The 15,493-nt window shown below is 55.3% G+C and overlaps 2 protein-coding genes across 5 annotated transcripts; both read right to left on the reverse strand.

Moving 5' to 3' along the window:
* Nucleotides 1–1,302: 1,302 nt before the first annotated feature.
* SNX15 (sorting nexin 15) lies at nucleotides 1,303–10,317 on the reverse strand. Of its 4 annotated transcripts, XM_054035721.1 has the most exons (9): nucleotides 10,113–10,317; nucleotides 8,526–8,561; nucleotides 7,908–8,028; nucleotides 7,385–7,500; nucleotides 6,597–6,855; nucleotides 4,287–4,430; nucleotides 3,722–4,000; nucleotides 3,280–3,333; nucleotides 1,592–1,679 (listed from the first exon to the last, which is right to left on the reverse strand). In XM_054035721.1, the coding sequence occupies exons 1-8, from the start codon at nucleotides 10,209–10,211 to the stop codon at nucleotides 3,314–3,316; spliced, it is 1,074 nt and encodes a 357-aa protein (XP_053891696.1). In that variant the 5' UTR covers nucleotides 10,212–10,317; the 3' UTR covers nucleotides 1,592–1,679; nucleotides 3,280–3,313. The 4 variants fall into 4 exon arrangements, with proteins under 4 accessions (XP_053891695.1, XP_053891698.1, XP_053891699.1 ...); XM_054035720.1 differs by lacking the exon at nucleotides 3,280–3,333 and having other exon boundaries at nucleotides 1,303–1,679; nucleotides 10,113–10,316; XM_054035723.1 differs by lacking the exon at nucleotides 3,280–3,333 and having other exon boundaries at nucleotides 1,303–1,679; nucleotides 8,012–8,028; nucleotides 10,113–10,172.
* Nucleotides 10,318–12,050: 1,733 nt separating this feature from the next.
* On the reverse strand, nucleotides 12,051–15,492 carry ARL2 (ADP ribosylation factor like GTPase 2). The gene is made up of 5 exons (XM_054034248.1): nucleotides 15,307–15,492; nucleotides 14,582–14,692; nucleotides 13,654–13,816; nucleotides 13,078–13,158; nucleotides 12,051–12,707 (listed from the first exon to the last, which is right to left on the reverse strand). Exons 1-5 carry the CDS (start codon nucleotides 15,474–15,476, stop codon nucleotides 12,573–12,575), a joined length of 660 nt encoding a protein of 219 aa, XP_053890223.1. The 5' UTR covers nucleotides 15,477–15,492; the 3' UTR covers nucleotides 12,051–12,572.
* Between the last annotated feature and the right edge of the window lies 1 nt (nucleotide 15,493).

Raw genomic sequence — 15,493 nt, forward strand, 5'->3', positions numbered from 1 at the left:
ATTCTTGGAAGTTGCTGTGTGCTGCTCTTGCAGGCAAGGCAAAGCTGAGTGTGCCCAGCGGGTCGGGGCTAGGCACTCCAGGGCAACAAGTGTAGGAGCTGGAGGTCAGGGTGTGCCAAGGGCAGCCTGGAAGGCTGGGCTTGTGTTGCCAGAGGCGGGGGGCTGCTCTACAGCAGGCATAGACAAGACCCCCTCAGGCGAAGGGCAGGTGGCAGTGAGTGCCTTGCATCCCATGGGGGATAGGAGGGCGGCACACAAGGAACTGGGGGGGGGAACGGAGGGCAAAGAGCCCCTGGTGTGTGCAATGTGCTTGGCTGACACAAGCTACATAACGTGAGCCCCTCTCCACTAGTTCCTGTTACCCAAGCAGCCTCATGTCCACGCTAGTTTGTTATCGGCAGAAGCCTGCTACAGAATGGCCTGCAAGCCTTGTGGTTATAGATGCTGGGTTGTTATTGTAGGGTCTCTTGCAAGCACTGCCCTGACTAATTGTGCCTCTAGGAGAAAGCTTGAGGGTTAAATCCTGACCCTGCTTTCATGGGGAAGATGAGAGGGTCTAAGCCCCACAGGATTGATGCAGGGCCCCCTACTAAGGATGGAGCCCTGGCCACACGCTAGTCTCTGCCAATAGTCCCCTGGGGACTCCAGTGCTGCTGGGAGAATGAGTCAGCAGCTTTCACCTCATGCTGCTGAGTGAATGGGGGAGGACAGGTGGTTTCCATACGCAGCAGGAAAGCAGGGCCACGGGAGTTCTTCTGTATCCATTCCCTTCTCCTCCTTTCCTACTATAGGTTCCTCCACCCCTCTAGTGTGTTGGCCTTGTCACCCACTAGTGCCTGTAACACAGAAGGTAAAAGACCAGCTGCTGTCTGAAGGAAGAGCTTTACTCAGCTCATGTGGGAGAAGCCCAGCCCTTTGACCATTACATTCTCATGTTCAAGTCCCAGGACTCCTGTGGTCTATGCTCAGCTCTGAGAGGGGAGGGGGAACTGGGAGTCAGGACACCTGGCTTCTACTCTATGCTCTGGGAGGGGAGTGAGGTCTAGAGAACTAGAACAAGAGGAAGCTAGGACTGCTGGATTCGATTTCCAGCTTTGCCACCAGTTTCCTATGACTTTGGGCAAGTCATAGCTCTCTGTGCCTCAGTTTCTGCAAAGTGGGGGTGTTGACCTCTCCCTCTTTGGGTGTGGGGGCTCCAGGGCTCATTCACCTTTGCAAAGACCTGAAGCTTCCTGACTGATGACTATTCAAAGCACAAGCCAAAGGGCCAGAAGAAGAATCACCCACTGTCTGAAGAGGTGCTATAGACACAAACATCTTTAGTAGTGCAGAGAGATTTCCCCCCTTCACCATACAGCCCTGTGTTAAAGCAAACCATGGAGGCGCTGTGAGTGGTGTGTTTCTAGCCGGGGCCTGTAGTCCTGCTTCTGAGCCCAGTGAGGACATGAGGGAAAGGCTTTAGCTAAGTCACTGGTATGTGAATGTGTTGGCCCTAGATCCCTTTGGAAAGGCAGTTTGGGGTTCAGAGCTCAACTCAGCCCCATGCCCTGGGGGCAGGGAGGGGACTTAGATCCTGGCTCATGGCTGGAGATGGGTCAGCTGGACCAGCTCTTCGGCCCGATGTAGATACTCGGCTGTCTTCTTCTTCACTGCTTCCCGGCGGGCAGGATCGGGGTCTCCTGGGCAGGGAGAGGAGAAATGAACAGATGTGCCCATGACTGTAAGCAATGAGCTGGCTCCCTGCACTGAGCTATGGTGCTAGCCAACTCCTCCCTGCAGTGAAACGTATGACACTGAGGCCTTGTCTCTCCAGCTGCTAGCACAACAGGGCAGGGTGACTGCTAGTGCTGCTTGAGGGCAGCTAATCCTTCAGTGCCTTTCCCCCAATTCCTCCAGGTGCCTGTAAAGGACAGACAGGTTCTCCCCCAATTCACTAGAAAAGGATCACAGCCACTCAGCTTGCTGTGGTAATAAGGACTATAGGATGCCTCCCTGAAATCTTAGCACCTCCCAAGAGCGAGGCAGACACATCAACTGAGGTGAGGCTAACAATTCGCATGCAATCACAGAGTTAACTCCGCAGGGAAGACCTGCTCTTGGAGAACGGTGGCCAGGAGACATTGTCTCAGCATGCTGCCAGCTGGTCCCAAAGGACTGGTGCATGTCTGGGCTGAGGACCAGGGATTTCAGGACCAAGACTCAGACCTCCAAACTCAGTGACATCTCGAGAAAGCAGCTGTGGGTTTGTTCTTTACGCCAAACTGTTTGGCCACAACAGCCCAGACTAAATGTGGGAGGATCCACACTGCTGTTAGGTAGCCTGAGTTAATTTGCAACCGCCTGGAGAAACAAAAGACCCTCAAGGATCAGGGAAGGGAAAAGATGGCCAAAAAGCCACAGCAAAATCTGTGCTTAAGCCAAAGAGGAAGTGGCAGCCCTGGCAAAGGGACAGGATCAATCTCACACCCTGGGTAACCTTAATATTGGATCTTCCTCCCGCCTGACAGCAGGCTGAGGGTGGCTGGCTCATTGGCAACACCCAGCTGCAGCTGGGGAGCTCTTTGGGGTAGGGACTGCCTGTTCCGTGGTTGTGCAATACCTAGCACACTGGGGTCCTGCTCCAGGACTGGGGTGACCAGATGCAGCCTCATTAGTGGTTACGGGTCAGGAGAAGGGAGGACCACGCTGAACTTCGGGGCCTCTCTTTGTCTGGCTGGAATGTGGGAACTTATGAAAACTGACCACTTCCCAGAATCGCTGGGAACGGTCAAGGCACCAGCACCCTGCTGAACTGGGGACAAGCAAACCCTGATTTTCACTAGAAAGCGGTCCACTTGGTGTGGCAGGCAGAGGCTCTCTGGTGCCCTCTGCTGCCACCTACACACATCACAGGCAGCAGCTCACCAGAGGGCCATACACTTCACTGCTCATGCAGGCCAAGCTCTGTGTTATCCAACTTCTTATGTGCTAATGGAGGATCGAGGTGAGGAGTCCAGCTGGGGGAGGAGGGGTGGTAATGGTCAAAGGCCCTGTCTGGGCAGGGGGCTGGACACAGTGGGGGCAAATGAGGGGCTAGCCAGCAATGGGGAGGGGCTACTGGCTATACAGTATGCCATGAAGGGTGCAATGCTCTGGTAATAACAGCGCTGGCCCAGGCCAATCCCCTCTCACATCCCTGCAAGCGAGCGGGTTGGCTGTGACATGGGGAGGGTTGTTCCACTGCAGCTTGTGAGAGCTGCCCCAAGTCCCTGCTTAGGGTGATTTAGGGGACACACACACCTTTAGAGAGGGGGCCAAGTGCAGCCTGATGGAATCAAGGCCTGTGACTCCGCTCTATGGGGAGGGGAAAAAAAAAAAAAAATCAATAGAGGTAAGACACCGCTGACGGGAGGGAGGGTTCGGAACGCAGACACTAATGGGCAGGGGGCTAACAGCTGCCATGACACACAAACATCACTGGGAGAGTAGGGGAGAGAGCTGGGAGTCAGGACTCCTGGGTTCGATGCCAAGCTCTGGGATGGGAGTGAAGTCCAGTGGTTAAAACAGGGGGCTGAGGGCCAGGACTCCTGCATTCTGCTCTGGCTGTGCTGCAGACTTCATGCCATGCCTTGTGGGGGACGTCACTAACCTTCTCTGTGCCTCACTTTCCCCTCTATGCTATGGAGGGTACCGGTTTAATCAATGAGGTCAGACCAAGAGGTTCCCCCACCCCTCCAAGTACCTTGCACCCCCTTCAGCAGGATGTCCACCCCATTGCGGTAGCCACAGAGGGCCCCTGCGTAGTCTTTGGCTGCTTCTCTCTTCAAGGCCAGTGTGATCTCCTCAGTGGCCACTGCCAGGTACCCTCCTGGGTCCAGTCCCTGTATTGCCTCCTGCTCCGCAGGCTGAGAGATCTGCAGGTCCCACAGGGCATCAGCTGCTAGCTCAATGTCCTGGCCGGGGAGCAGCTCTGATCCCACAGCCAACATGGCCCCCTGGGAAGGGCTGGCTGAGAATTGCTCTGAAAGCACAAAGTGTATGTGTGTGTGGGGGAGGCACGGTAGAAGGGAGCAGGGACCCCATGCCGGCTTCATGAGACTGAAACCCTCCATTCCCCTCTCCCACTATGGGGAGCACCAGGCAAGATTCCCACCCCTGCACCCTCCAAATGGCCTGAGCCTGCCCAGCTCTTAGAGGAGAAAGCCTCCATCTCCCACTCCCCTGAGCCAGCCAGTGCTCCCACGCTGGGACTGGATCAGAGCTGGCGTCCCCTAGAGATGACCCAGACCCATCTAACCCCCTCCTACCTTCCTTGATGAAGGGGTCAAAGAGGGCCAGGTCCTGGTTAGACAGGGGGCCGTGGAGAGGTGACCCGCTCTCCTTCTCCTCCCCCACCGAGGCAAAGAGCAGATCCAGATCCTCCTCGGATTTAGCAGCCAGTGCAGGGTCCCCTGTGAGCCAGGCACAAAGCACAGGAGAAAGTGTGGGTGTCTGAACTGAACCCCACCCTGAGGAGCCAGCCTGCCTACCTGCCCAGGGAGCAGCCCCACTATCAGCTGAGGGTCTGGCGCTCAAGGCCTTAGTTTCCCCATTTATACAACCGGGAGAGTCACTGTTTGTCTGTGAGCTCTTTGGGGCAGAGACGGACTCTCGCTGGGTTTGTAGGCGCTAATGTAATACTACTACTAATGCACCCACCAAAATGGGTGCATTTGCAGCCTCTAGATGCTACTGTATGATTAATAATAAAGCACACACCATAATGGGGCCTGTGGGCACTACGCTATTACTACTAATAATGTGCATGCTATAACGGGGTGCAAATCTCAGCTGGTTTCTAGGTGCTACTGTAATGCTACTAATAATACACACCATAATGAGGCCCTGATCTCAGCTGGGGCATCTGGCTGTGACCATACTACTACTACTGCACACACTACAATAAGGCCCCCAATATTGGATGGGGCCTGTAGATGTTACCGTAATATTACTAATAATGCACACCCGTAATGGGGCGCAGATCACAGCTGAGGTCTCTAGATGCTATTTTACTACTACTGTGTACCTCATAGAGGGATCCCAATCTTGGTCAGGGCCTGTGCATACTGTACTCTATGGTGTAATACAGCACCTCTAGGAGCCTCTAGGTACCACCATCATATGATTAGTGCTGCTAAGTGCATCTAGGCTGGGCCAGCTGAAGAGCCTCTGCCGGAGGCAGGATAGAGCCTGGGATCTGACAATCTTCACTGGCGAACGCTGAAAGTGAGGCCTTTCATTATAGGCTCAGGCCCCTGAGCTGCCTCTTGTCCAGTCCCTCCCTGGTGCTGGGCAGTGACTACAGCTCTTTGTTTCTCGACTCCTGACTCGCCTGCTGTAGCAGCAGAATCCTCCCTCATTCCCCCACCTACAAACCACATGATGCATCATCCCGTCTCCCCCTGAATCAGCTGAATGTCATGTGCTCATGGTGCATTGTCCCCTAATCCTGCTCCCCAGCCTGCAGAGAAAGGGAGGCCTGGGATTCTGAAGCGCCTGCTGCCCCAATCAGAGCCACAGTCAGTCAGTGCCTTTGGAAACCAAACCCTTGGCAAGGGCAACGTCCTTCATGGAGATCATGGCTGGGATTTGTAAAAGGTGTTAAATGTCAAAATCCTCTGGGAGTTGGGGACCTAATTCCCAATCGCAGCCTCCAATCCTCCCTACTAGGGAGTGGCTCTTAGCGATGCCACTTTAGAGAGCTGATCACCGGGCTGGTCAATTTCACATATACTGAGATGCAGCATGGTCCAATAGCTAGGATACAAGGCTGGGCCTCAGGACTTCTGGGTGCTATTCCCAGCTCTGCCACCGACCTGCTGGGTGACCTTTGACAAGTCCCTTCACCTCTCTGTGCCTCTGTTTCCCACCCTTTGTCTATTTAGAGTGTGAGCTTTTCTGGACTGAGACCATGTAACACAATGAGCCCTGAGCTCAGCTGGGGCCTGTAGGTGCCACCGCAATACCAGTGATAATGTGGACACCTAATACAGAGGGGTCCTCCAGGTACAACCTTAATACTCCTGCTAAGGTGCACCCCATAATGGGATCCCTTCGTGCTCCCACAATATAAATAAGAGTTGCTCAAATCTCTGCTCTGAAACTCAGCTGGCAAATTTCCCTTCCTGCTCCCCCTGCTGTAAGCACAAGGTTGGTCTGTTTGGGTAGCCAGGGTCAGGTTTAAATGATAAAAATGGGGAAAAGGTTCCTGAACGTCACAGATCAACACCACAACATTTAACGGCGCAATAATATTTTTGCCTCTCTTTTGTGCCTTTCCTCTGAGGAAGTCAAAGGGTTTGCCCATAGCAATTAATTAACGCTTCGCAGCCCTGCTGAGAGGCTGGTCAGTACAATTATCCCCATTTTGTAGACTGAGGAAGAGCAGCACAGACAGGGGAAGCAATTTGTCCAAGGTCACACTGGGAGTCTGTGGCAGGGCATGGAACTGAACCCAGAAAACCCAGCTCTTGTCACTCAGTCAGACTCCCCCTCCCAGAGCTGGGGATAGAACCCAAGAATCTTGACTCCCGGTCGCCCTGCTGTAACCCACAAAATCAATAGCAGGAATCTTGTACCTGTCTCCTCTCCCCCGTTATGCTCCTCCCCCGCTACCCCCACAGCTCCCAGGGGCACTGGGCTCTGCAGTTCCGCCTGCTCCCTTCGGTGTGGGTGCGGCTCCAGCTCCCGCTCAGGCTCCAGGCTCTGCAGTCCCAGCTCTGCCACAGATCCCTGAGCATCGTCCCCGGCATCTGTGCCCTCCTGTGGTACTGGGATCAGAGGGGGCGGCAGAATGCGTAGGTCACAGGCCTCCAGGGGCCTCTTTACCTCCCCTCCCTGGAGGAAGGAAGCAGCATGGTAAAGGAGGAGCTGGGGACTGGGGTGCTAGTGTGGCCATGGGGGCAGGGATGGGGTATTAGCTTTGCGCTTCTCCACTGGCAGCAGACATGTTTTGACATGCACAGTGGGGAAGATGGGCACAAATGGGGGAAGTGACCTGCCCAGAACCACATAGCAGGTCAGTGGCAGAACTGGGAAGGGAACCCAGGCGTCCAGATACCAGCTCCCCCCATAACCCACTAGACCCCACATCCCTCCCAGAGCTGGGAATAGAACCTGGGAATCCTGACTCCCAGCTCCCACTGTTCTAACCCACTAGACCCAATCAGTCCTGACTATCATCTTTCAGAGGAGTCTCTGCTGTACACTGGGATGGGGAGACTCTCCTCAGCCCAAGCTTTTCAAGGGAGGTGTAGAGCAACTGCGTGGGCCGTTGGTACTGCCATGTGTGTGAGCAGCCTGATGCATCAGCAATGGACTGACCACCCCGGGGTCCCTCAGCCCAGCCCAGCCCTACCCCACGTACCCTGAAAAACTCCTTGAGCTGGGGGCTGTTGTTCAGGGCAGGAATATGCACCGTGAACTTCAGCATGGCCTCAGCCGCTTTCCTGCGTTCCTCGATCACCTCGGGCTCAAAGCGGCCTGCAAGACAGAGCTATTAGGATAGATCCTCCAGCACAACCCCCTCCCTAGACAGACCATCCACTTCACCTCTAAGCCCTGTGGTACATTCTAGCCCACCCACCCCTGCCACTGTCTGGTGGGCATCCCACCTCAATTCACTTCACATGGTATGGTCCACTGTGTGCCCCTGTTGTGGAGCACTGTGGGAAGGAAGAAGCTGTGTGGGAGGATTAGGGGGTTGTGCTGTGGGGATGGGGGGAGCTGGGCATGGGAGAGGGAGCTGTGCGGGGGGAAAAGGTGGAGGGATGGGGGGAGCGGAGTGCGTCTGTATGTGTGGGGGGAGTTCTCTCTGCCACTGCTCTGGGGGCAACCCAGATGAATCAGGCTCCAGGGGCTGTTTCCCCTTCCCCCACCCAACCCCTTACCAAAGACCTGGGCTTTGGGGAAGGTGGGGAACTCCTCCATGCGCCGGAAGAGGTTGCGGTGGATGTAGGACAGGTCCCCATGCAGCTTCTTGAAGTCACTGTACCGTTTCCAGACCGTGATCTGAAGGACACAAGCCCCCCAGGTGCCCCAGTTAACTAGCCACAGATGTGTACTAACCCCGCAGCTCCCACAGTCCCAGGGACCCTTCCCTTATTCCCAAAACTGCAACCCTTCAACTCAAACCCTCAAATACAAATCTATGGGCCCAGCTCCTTCCAGGCTGAACTTTGATGTCAAACTCCTGGATTTCTGTCCCCCTGCTTTTTACCCCCAGACCTTGGTCACTCTGCCCCTAACCCGCAACCTTTGCCATAGGACTCAAAGCCCCAAGACAAAACCGTCCCCAAAACTCAGCTCCACCAGACCTCAAATTTTGGGACTTTGCCCATCATTGCTGAGCAGCCGTGCATGTGGGCAAGCCTGGAGTGGAGACACTCCCCCCCCGCCCCAAATTCTTTGCTCCCTCTCTGAGAATACGGACAGATGGATATGGATTCCTTCCCACCCTTTCTTCGCACCCCTCCCCTGCACGAGCAGATGGGTTTAAAAAGAGTCACCTGCTTGACATCCTCTGGGTTCTTCTTCGAAACAAACTATGGAGGGAAGAGACAAGGAGTCAGTAACTTCCGAGCCGGGAGGTGGAGATGGGGAGGTTCAGGGCTAATGAAGGGACCAGCAGCCTAGGGGCACATCAGCCTAGGATGTGGGAAATGTGACAGCCATGGGGTGTGGTGTGTCAGGGGTCACCCCTCTGGGACATCCCCAGGGCATGGGAGGTACCTTTAACCTGGGACATCCCTGGGGCATGGGCAATGTGGGACATGTCTTTGACCTACGACATCTGCAGTGCCTAGGGCTTATGGCAGGGGACCAGGGGCGGCAAGTTATATGGGCCCGTGGTGCCCTGGCTCCAGCAATGTTTGGGGCTGGGTCTCTCTCCTGCAGCTCCCCGCTGCCTCTGCTCTGCTGGCTCCTGGCATCAACTGTGGCCGCAGAGTCCTAACGCCCCCCATCCAATAGTGCCAGGGCAGGCTGACCCTGCCCTTCTGCCTCAGACCCTTCCCTTTTCCAGCGGGACCCTCCACCAGCACAGGCCCCCCGCCCACAGTCACCACTCCTGCCCCACACTGGGCAAGGGGCAGCTCCACCCCTAGCGAGGGGCAGCAACAGGGGAGGAGGCACACATGTGATGGCAGCCCCCCCAGCACCCACTACAGGGGAGGCAAGGGGGCTTCCTGGACCTGAGAGAAGCCCTAGGAGCACGTTCAGTGACAGTAGTGCGAGGTGAGTGTGCTGCTGGGGGAGCAGAGGGGGGCCCCTCCCCCAGAGCTCACTGCTGCAGGTGGGGAGAGTGCTGGGGGGAGTCCTCCTCTCTGGCCCCAGCCTGGGGCAGCCCACACCCCAAACTCATCCCCAACCCTGCCCCACCCCAGAGCCTGCACCCCCAGGCAGAGTCCTCTCCCCCCCGCACCCCAACCTTCTGCCCCAGCCCTGAGCCCCCTCCTGCATCATGAGCCCCTCATCCACAGCCCTCACCCCACACCCCAACCCTCTGCCCCAGCCCTGAGCCCCCTCCTGCATCATGAACCCCTCATCCACAGCCCTCACCCCACACCCCAACCCTCTGCCCTAGCCCTGAGCCCCCACCCCCAGAGCCCTCACATTTTTACATTTAAAAAAAAAATATTGGCTTACAAGGTGGGGCGGGGGAGGGAAGACTTAGACCTTTTCTGGGCACCACCAAAAATTATACAAACCTGCCACCCCTGCCTGGGGCGTGGCGAGCTGTGGCAGGTGCTAGCCACGTCCCACGTGCGGGTCTCACGGGACCCACAAACACAAGGCTCTCCCTGCAGGAAGCTTCCATCTTAAAGGGGCCACACCCACGACACCCCAAAACGGAGACCCACCGGGGTCCACACGCAGCTCCCTACCTCTTAAAGCGGCTACGTACAGTGTCCTTCCCCCTGAAAAGTACCAGGGCCAAGTCTCGCCCCGTGGTGCTACCTCCTTAAGGAGGCCAAGCGAGGTGCCCCCCCTCTCATGGGGGTATCAGCAGCCCCTGCTGTGCAGCAGGAAGGGCCCTTCGCCTTAAAGAAGCCACGCGCAGCCCCCTGGGGAGGGTCCCAGGAGCTGCCCCTCACCTTGGCTGTCACTTTATACTCGGTGTGGCCCTTGGGGTGGCTCCTCGGCTCTGTGACCGTGTAATGCCGCTGGTACTCATCCTTCACCCTGCAGGCCATCACCCTCCTCCCATTGGGGCTGCGGCCCCTTTAAATCCTGAGCCCGCCCTCCCCCACATCAGCAGCCAGCCCCCCAGCAGCAGCGACTGCCGCCTGGGAGCGTGGATTTGTCGAACAGCCACTACGCATGCGCAAGCAATGTAGCCGCCTCCCCACCCATACATTTACTACGCACACGGGCTGGACCTCCTTTCCCCGCCCCAGCCCAGGGAGCGTGTGTAAAGAGCAAGGCTGCAGGCGAGCTGAAGAGTCAAGGGCTCCTCTGGAATGTGCCCACATGTTAGAGGCAGGGTAAGCGGGGAGTTGAGCTTGGAATGGGGAAAGGAGTACAGAGGGGAAAACTGGCAGGGGCAAAGGGGTAATTGGGACAGAGCTGGGATAAAGGAAGCAGGTTACAGCAGTGGTTCTTAACCAGGGGTATGAATAGCCCTGGGAGTATGCCAAGGTCTTCCACCAGGTACATCAACTCATCTAGTTATTTGCCTAGTTTTACAACAGGCTACACAAAAAGCACTAGCAAAGTCAGCACAAACCAAAATTTCATACAATGACTTGTTTATACTGCTCTATATAGTATACACTGAAATGTAACGACAATATTTATATTCCAATTGATTTATTTTGGAATTATATGGTACAAATGAGAGTGATCAATTTCTCAGTAACTGTGCTGGGACACTTGTACTTTTGTCTGATTTTGTAGGCAAGTAGTTAAGTGAAGTGAAACTTGGGGTACACAAGACAAATCAGACTCCTAAAAGGGGCAAAGTTGTCTGGAAAGGTTGAGAGCCACTGGGTTACAGGGTAAGGTATAAAGGGTCCAATGTTATCCGATAGAAGGTGGAAGGTAAAGGGGCAGGGCCAGGGGAGGCTATTTGATAAGGGAGGTAAATAGAGAATGGAGAGAAAAATGGTGTCACCCTTCTAATGCTGATGGGCTTTTACAAGCAGGGCAAAGAGCTAGGAATAAAGTTTGAAATTCTGATGCTCCTGGAACCTCAATCCCCATGTCCCATTCCAACCCCGGCCAGGCTGCTCCAGCCCTCGCAGTTCAACGTTGGGGGGCATCTTTGAGGTACATCCTTAAAGTCGAGGTCTTGCCATCACTGTATGGACACAGCTGACCAGAGGGCATGTCTGCAGCAGCCCAGGGGTTCCCACTGCCTCAGGGATCTTGGCCAAAACAGCACCTCTCATGGCTCTGCTATCCCTTCTCCATCCCAGAGGTTGCTGCAGCACAATGAGGGTGAATGGAGAGTTTGCAGAGCAAATTGAGATTAAATGCACTGGAGAGGTGAATTATTAAACTGTATTTGACAGAGATTAACTTTCTCAATCACTAAAATGCATCTGCCTCTGGAGTGGGGCACAAGAGCTGTTTCTACAGGGATCCCTCACCCAGTGTTGAGATGTAGCCCCCTCTGAGGTGGGGAGCAGGGACTTTTTACTCAATGATCCCTTGCTTGGCTCTGAGATGCAGCCACCACTGACTGGGACAGAGGGGGCTGTTTAATAGCTCATAGTAACAGTTAAGAACAGGAAGTGAATCTCTCTCTGCTTAAAACCACAGCAGGTTCAGGATAGAGTGGGAGGGTGAGGGAAATCCTTGCAGAACACCACCCTTCCCAGCCTCTTGAGTGTCCCTGCCCCCATCTGCAACTCAGCTGAGACAGGAAAAAAATATACGGGCATCACTAAGCCCATGTGAGAAACAGATACTGTAACTGGGCATCTAGAGCCACCCTAGGGGTAGTCCATCTCTCAGGGGAAGCTGGCACAATAAGCCAAAACCACAAGGCAAATCCACGCAGGGTCAAGGAATCCAGGCACAGCCAGGAACATAGGCCACTGATTTTATTAGCACAGGAGATGAAAAATGTGAGTGAATGTTTGATACAGAGGTGGGGTTGTTTGATTGGCGTTTTTTTTTTTTTTTTGGGGGTGGGGGGGGCCTTCCTCTCTACCAGTCCCACTCATACACACAGTTCAACAGGCCTTATGCTCCAGTGATGGGGCCTCAGCCCCCACCCCCGTGACTATAAATGACCTGGTCCCTCTGCTTCCCCAGCTTCCCCCATCATTTGGGTCCAATTGATTGCCAGCATTAGAGGCTCAAACCCTGAAACGCATGCACGAGACCTGGGCCAGGGGCACTAAGCCATGCGTCATTCCAGGGGGCAGCTGGGATCTAGGCTGAATCCAAGGGGAGTTGCTGTCCCGGTAACTGACTGTTGGAGGAAAGCATGATGGGAGGGTCCATGGAAACAACAGCCACATGGTCCTGGGAACTCTGTTCAAAGCTTGGATGCAGCCCCACTCCTGCAGCCCCCCACAAAGGAGGGGGCCATGTCAGGGGCATGGTCAGTCCGCGGTGAAGATCCGGCTGGAAATATCATCCAGGAGCCAGTCGATCCCTGTCAGCAGGTTCTCCCCAGTGAAGGCACTACAGGCCTGGATGCACCAATGGTGGCTTTTGATGCTGTCTAGTTCCAAGGCCTGAAGGGAAGGGAAGACGATGCTGAGTTACCTGAGTGTGCTAAGACCAAACCTGTCCTCAGCCCACATCTCCCAGCACTAGCACACCCTCCTGTCCCTGCCCTGGGGAGGGAAGGATTAGCCCCTTACTCTCAACCTGGTAAAACTGAGGTACAGAGAGGGGAAAGATCATACAGTGAGTCAGTGATAAACTGGAGACAAGTCAGGAGTCCTGGCTGCCATTCATCTGGTGTAAATCTTCTACTCCCATCCCCTTCCAGAGCTGGGAACAGAAGAGCTGACTCCCAGTCCCTGCCCCCCGTCCTCCAACCAACAGACCCCACTCCCCTCAGTCAATATCCCTGGTTTGCTTCAGGCCAGTGGTTCTCACCTCCCGGATGGCATTGGAGGACAGTGCTCCCGGCAGGTCCTGTTTGTTGGCGAAGATGAGCAGGGTAGCTCCGGCCAGGCGCTGTGGGGAATGAAGCACAAGGTGAGTTGCATGACCCTGTTGTCTTGGTCCCCCATGCCCATTAGCCCTTCAAGCACCCTCCCACCCAGCCAGGCCTACCTCCTCCTCCTCTGTCCCAGACAGGGGTCTGTTTCTCAGTCCTGGGGGACCTGGCAGCAAGGGGGTTGGGGTCCTCTCTGCAGCAGAGGCAGGTGCTGCCTCCAGCAGGTCAACACCAAACTAGGCCCCTCAGGGATCCCAACCCAAATTCCAGCTACCTCCAGCCTAGTTCAGCCAGAAGTTGTCCCACCTACTCACAGTATACAGCCCACTCCCCCATGTCCAAAAGATACACTGCCTCTCTCAAGACATTTGATACAACCCATCCCATACATATCACTTTTCCTGGCAGAATACAGGATACACAGCCCCCCCACCCTCCAAAAGAATTGGTACAGCTCCCCCCCCACCCCCGATATAGACCCTCCCTGCCCCCCAGATAGATGAAGTTCACACCTCTTCCACCAGGAGGCTCTGCAACTCCTGTTTGCAGACCTGCAGGCGCTGCTGGTCAGCGCTGTCCACCACCCAGATGAGACCATCCGTGCTCTCAAAGTAGTTGCGCCAGTAGGAGCGCAGGGATGTCTGTCCGCCCACGTCCCAAATGTTCAGCTTGAACCTGAGCAGTATAAAAAGACACAGAGTGTGGAGGTAAAGGGGCAGTCAGGCAAGATCCCAGCATGCACTGGGAAACAGGCATCCTGGAGCAAGGAGGGGATGATCCCACTGCATCTGGCTCTAGGGAGACCAAACCTTCTTGGCTCCAAATCCCTTAAGAGTGACAGAAAGTGAGCAAGGCGCTGAGCTGAGGGTGGGGGGCAGGGGATCTGTCAATAAAGCCTCATCTTGCTTTGGCTAAGTGACACCTGGGAGGGCGGAAGAACCACCCCCATGATCTGAAGGGGGTTAAGCTCAAGGGGGAGCAGGAACTGTTAGGGGAATGAGGTGAGGGATCTGTACAGAACTTGGAGTAAAGAATCAGGGTTACTGAGATCTATTAGGCAGGGGAATCAGCTCTCCAAGGGCACACTATAGAATCACAGAAATATAGGGCTGGAAAAGACCTTGAGAAGTCATCAAGTCCATTCCACTGAACTGTGGCAGGACCAAGCAAACCTAGACCATGATATTCAATTTGTGAGCCACTGAAACCCCAAGAAACCTTTCCCACAGAGCTACCACCTATGGCTAAGGGGGTTTGAAACCAGGGCTGAGCAGAGGCTGAGGATTTGCAGCGTGGGGAGGGGTGGATAATCCTGCCCTGGGGCGCGGTGGGGGGGGGGGGGGAAATCAGACTTTGGAGGGACAATCCTCTCCAGGGGATGTATGGGCTGGGCAGGTTTTGGGGCCTGTGGATAGATCAGACACTCCGCTGGGCGCTCACCCCCGGTGCTCCAGGGTTTTGATGTTGAAGCCCAGTGTGGGCGAGATGGTGTCGATATCCTCCCCGTTGAACTTCTTCAGGATGGTGGTTTTGCCAGCATTGTCTAGGCCACTGTGGGAGGCAGGTCAAGGAGATGGCAGCTCAGAACATGGAAAGCCACATGAGAGAGAGAGTGTGTGTGTGTGTGTGTGGGGGGGGAGATGTTGGTGTCACAGCTGGATGGTGGATCAGCCCATAAAAAGGAAACTCCCAGTTGGGACCAGCGCAGCCCCTTCCTCTTCCATCAGCCACTCACAGCGCTTGGTGCAACCCTATTTACCCCTCTATTCACTGGATACAGCCCCCCAGGACAGTTGGTCCCCCTCACCCCCACAATATAGCACTCCTCCAGGACACTTGGTAGAGCCCAGATCCCATATCCACAGGATACATCCCTTCCCCCAAACCCCTTGGTACAGCCCAAACCCACAGGATACACCCCCTCCCCCCAGAACTGTTGGTACAGCTGAGACCCACAGGATACACCTCCCCCCAGCACCCCGGTACAGCCCAGACCCACAGGATACCCCCCAGAACTGTTGGTCCAGCCCAAACCCCAGACACACAGGATACATCCCTCCCCCCCAATTCTTGGTACTGCCGTCAGCTCCCGCATATAAAAGATAGAAGCCCCTTTATCACGCGATACTTGGTACCGCCCATCCTCTCCCCCTGCAAAAGGATACAGCATAAGAAGCCGCAGCTCCCGCTCCTTCTGTCGCATCTTCTTCAGAATAGTCAACAGCCCCATCACCAGCAGTCCAGCCGCCTCTTCAGCCCCGCCCGGTACCAGCTTCCCACGGACCAGCGCCCATTGGGTCCCGTCGCCGCCAATCATCACAGCGTTGATCTCCATTGGGTGCACTCACTACA

The sequence above is a fragment of the Malaclemys terrapin genome, chromosome 7 (assembly GCF_027887155.1).
Source record: "Malaclemys terrapin pileata isolate rMalTer1 chromosome 7, rMalTer1.hap1, whole genome shotgun sequence".
Taxonomy (NCBI): Eukaryota; Metazoa; Chordata; order Testudines; family Emydidae; genus Malaclemys; species Malaclemys terrapin.

What these genes read in the sequence shown, in the direction of transcription:
- SNX15 (XM_054035720.1), bottom strand. Translation starts at nt 10,211, where the DNA reads ATGGCCTGCAGGGTGAAGGATGAGTACCAGCGGCATTACACGGTCACA. An exon ending in TGACCCCTTCATCAAGGAAG is followed by an intron (nt 4,001 to 4,286) that starts GTAGGAGGGGGT and finishes TTGTGCTTTCAG; the next exon opens with AGCAATTCTCAGCCAGCCCT. An exon ending in CCTGCTGAAGGGGGTGCAAG is followed by an intron (nt 1,680 to 3,721) that starts GTACTTGGAGGG and finishes CTCCCTGCCCAG; the next exon opens with GAGACCCCGATCCTGCCCGC.
- ARL2 (XM_054034248.1), bottom strand. Translation starts at nt 15,476, where the DNA reads ATGGAGATCAACGCTGTGATGATTGGCGGCGACGGGACCCAATGGGCG. An exon ending in AAAACCCTGGAGCACCGGGG is followed by an intron (nt 13,817 to 14,581) that starts GTGAGCGCCCAG and finishes TATACTGCTCAG; the next exon opens with GTTCAAGCTGAACATTTGGG. An exon ending in CCTCCAATGCCATCCGGGAG is followed by an intron (nt 12,708 to 13,077) that starts GTGAGAACCACT and finishes CCTTCCCTTCAG; the next exon opens with GCCTTGGAACTAGACAGCAT.